The sequence below is a fragment of the Apium graveolens genome, chromosome 5, assembly GCF_009905375.1.
Source record: "Apium graveolens cultivar Ventura chromosome 5, ASM990537v1, whole genome shotgun sequence".
Classification (NCBI taxonomy): Eukaryota; Viridiplantae; Streptophyta; class Magnoliopsida; order Apiales; family Apiaceae; genus Apium; species Apium graveolens.
Window position 1 is genome coordinate 289,719,102 of NC_133651.1, and position 2,854 is coordinate 289,721,955.

At 38.2% G+C, this 2,854-nt stretch overlaps 1 protein-coding gene across 1 annotated transcript; it reads right to left on the bottom strand.

Annotated features, from left to right (window-relative positions):
- Positions 1 to 258: 258 nt before the first annotated feature.
- LOC141659116 (protein NRT1/ PTR FAMILY 8.1-like) lies at positions 259 to 2,647 on the bottom strand. Its single transcript, XM_074465873.1, has 4 exons — positions 2,408 to 2,647; positions 2,097 to 2,314; positions 1,447 to 2,003; positions 259 to 1,296 (listed from the first exon to the last, which is right to left on the bottom strand). Exons 1-4 carry the CDS (start codon positions 2,529 to 2,531, stop codon positions 462 to 464), a joined length of 1,734 nt encoding a protein of 577 aa, XP_074321974.1. The 5' UTR covers positions 2,532 to 2,647; the 3' UTR covers positions 259 to 461.
- Positions 2,648 to 2,854: the final 207 nt, after the last annotated feature.

Sequence of the window (2,854 nt, forward strand, 5' to 3'; positions counted from 1 at the left end):
TTTTGCTGAATAGTCGATTTTTTTTTACTGCGACATACTGATATGAGATAAATATTAATGTAATAATAATCAGTTTTCAAAGTGAAGATGACCATATGAATGTAAAAATATTAATATTAAATGCTAGATAAACTTGGTGAATAGAAGTTATTTCAGGAGAAAGTGACAAGAGGGGAGGTTTCACATATTGTCAATTGCAAAAACAATAAAATGCTCATAAAATCAACTAATGATTGCATTTAGCATCATCCTCGGTTTAAAATTTATCAACACTTGTCTAAAAAGAGATCAAACACACAAGTTTGAAGGTCTTGAATCTTGTTAAAGAAATTATATAAGAAATGCAACATGATTAAATTGACAAATTACATAAAGCAAATAACAGGAGCTTCTTAGGACCTTGGACATCAAAGTATATGACTGAGTATAGTGTACATAAATAGAGGAGGAAAGGAAATTAATCAATGAGATACCGGATCAACTGGCTTTTTGTAAGTGTAACACTTGGCCACCAAGACAAAAGCTCCCAAATTCATCACACTTAACAAAGCCAACATCCAAAAGAAGTAATCCAAATGACCGTAATTTAGATTATCTGGAATCCACCCTTTACTCCCATTTCTAGTGCTCACATCTGTCACCATGTTCACCAGAAATGTACTCATATAATTTCCTAATGCAGCGGTTGTTAGCGATAACGCGGAGCAAAGACTCCTCATGGCATCAGGAGCCTGCTCATAGAAAAACTCAAGCTGTCCAACAAACGTAAATACTTCAGCACATCCAATTATGAAATATTGTGGGACTTGCCAAAATATGGACATTGGAATGTGATTCACTTCATAGTAATTGTGCTGCCTCACCATTTTTAGTCTCATCAGTTCCAGTGTTCCCGCACTTAACATTGCAAATATTGAGATTACTAGTCCAATTCCAATCCGTTGAAGCTGAGAGAAGCCATTTTTGTGGCCCGTGATTCGCCTGGCAAAAGGGACTATTACACGGTCATACACTGGCACCCAAAAGATGACACTGACCGTGTCGAAAAGGGATAGTGAGGCTGAGGGAATTTGAAATGAACCACCCATTCGGAGGTCCATTGTGTTGCCTTGAAGAACAAATAATGTGCCCATCTGACTATAAACTGCACTGAAGATTATGCCGGTTGCCCATATAGGCAGCAAGCCTATAATAGACTTGAGCTCTTCAATTTGTGTAACAGTACAGAGTCTCCATGGAGTTACTGAATCTTTAATTTTATCCGATTGAGTCTCCACAGCTGCTTTGTCAAAAAAACTGGAAAAGATATATTTTGAAATTAGCCGCTATTTGCTGCTTCAAATGTTAGCACGCATGTTGTAAATTACATATTGTGTGCTGTCACACATTTTGTACTTCAATAATCAACTAAAGAACTTTATTTTACATTGCAATGTGTAATCGTACCTCAACTTGTTAGTGTGATCAAGTTTCCTGCTTCCTTTAATTACAGATTCTTCATCGGTTGTTGTCTCATAAAGCAAAGACTTGTTCACAGGCACTTGAACACGCGATTTTCTGACAGATGCAACAATTACCTGAAAGATCCGAGTCAACGGACTCCCACCAGGCCTTACGTTGCGATACAGACGTGTGCCCGAAAAGAAACTTACAACAGCTAGAGCCATAGCTACAGCAGGAATGCCAAAGCCCCAACCCCAGCCCACATTTGTTTGTATCCAAACAAGCACCGTGGCAGCAACCAGTGCACCAATATTAATTGAAAGATAAAACCAGTTGAAAAATGAACTCTTGCTTTTTTTCTCGGACTCGTCTGAATCATCAAATTGATCTGCTCCATAAGATGACACACAAGGCTTAATGCCTCCTGTACCCAGAGCTATAAGGTAAAGTCCAACGTAGAAAACTCCGATTTGTGTGCTTGTCGGATGACACCCATTTTTGTCATCACACAATGGTTTTAGTCCGTGGACGGATGCTGATAAAGTCAATATTGTCATTCCCTGTAAATTATATTTGTCACATGCGAAAGATTAACACATATCGACTAGATGTGTAGATTATTATTACAGAGGTAAGAACTAAAATACACATACGAAAACATAGACGATGGAAAAAGCAGCAATTGTCCAGTATCGACCAAGGTAAGAATCGGCAAGAAAGGCGCCAAGTAGTGGCATGACATAGCATGTACCAGACCAGTTGGTAACATTACTAACTGCCACAACACTAGTTTGATTCAACTGGAACTTGAGATAATTCACCAAATTGGTGTTGATCCCATAGTATGCCAGTCTTTCACAGCATTCATTCCCTGTTATAGAAGATACTTGAATATTTGTGCCTAGTAATCGCGGATATATAAAATTGTTAATAGAAAAAAAAAACAACAAAAGAGAGGACAGACCTAGGATGTAAGGGCATGCTTTCCAGGTTCCGGTATTGCTTTTAATCGCAGGTTTGTAGCGGTAATCAGTTGTGCCATCTTTGGTATATATATCTTCTTCCTCTTGAGCCACATATGCTGACATTGCTGCTTTAGAATCAACTAAATTAAATTGTTGAAACAAAAGCTGATGATGAGATTTTGTTTAGTAGAATCCTTATGGTTCACTTGGGGTCTTGCTTTAGAGTACTAATGTTCAAGGCTTTTCATCACATTTATAAGTGAAGGGTGTAAGCACCGGGACATCTGTCACAGAATGTGTGTGTACTAAATACTAGTAGTATATACCAAGGGCCTGGCACACTATTCAATCAAAATATTAAGTGCAAAGCCTGAGTGGTGGAGGGGCAGCAAGGCTATATATGAAGATGCCATGGAACTGGGGAATTTATGAGTGTTATCTATAGT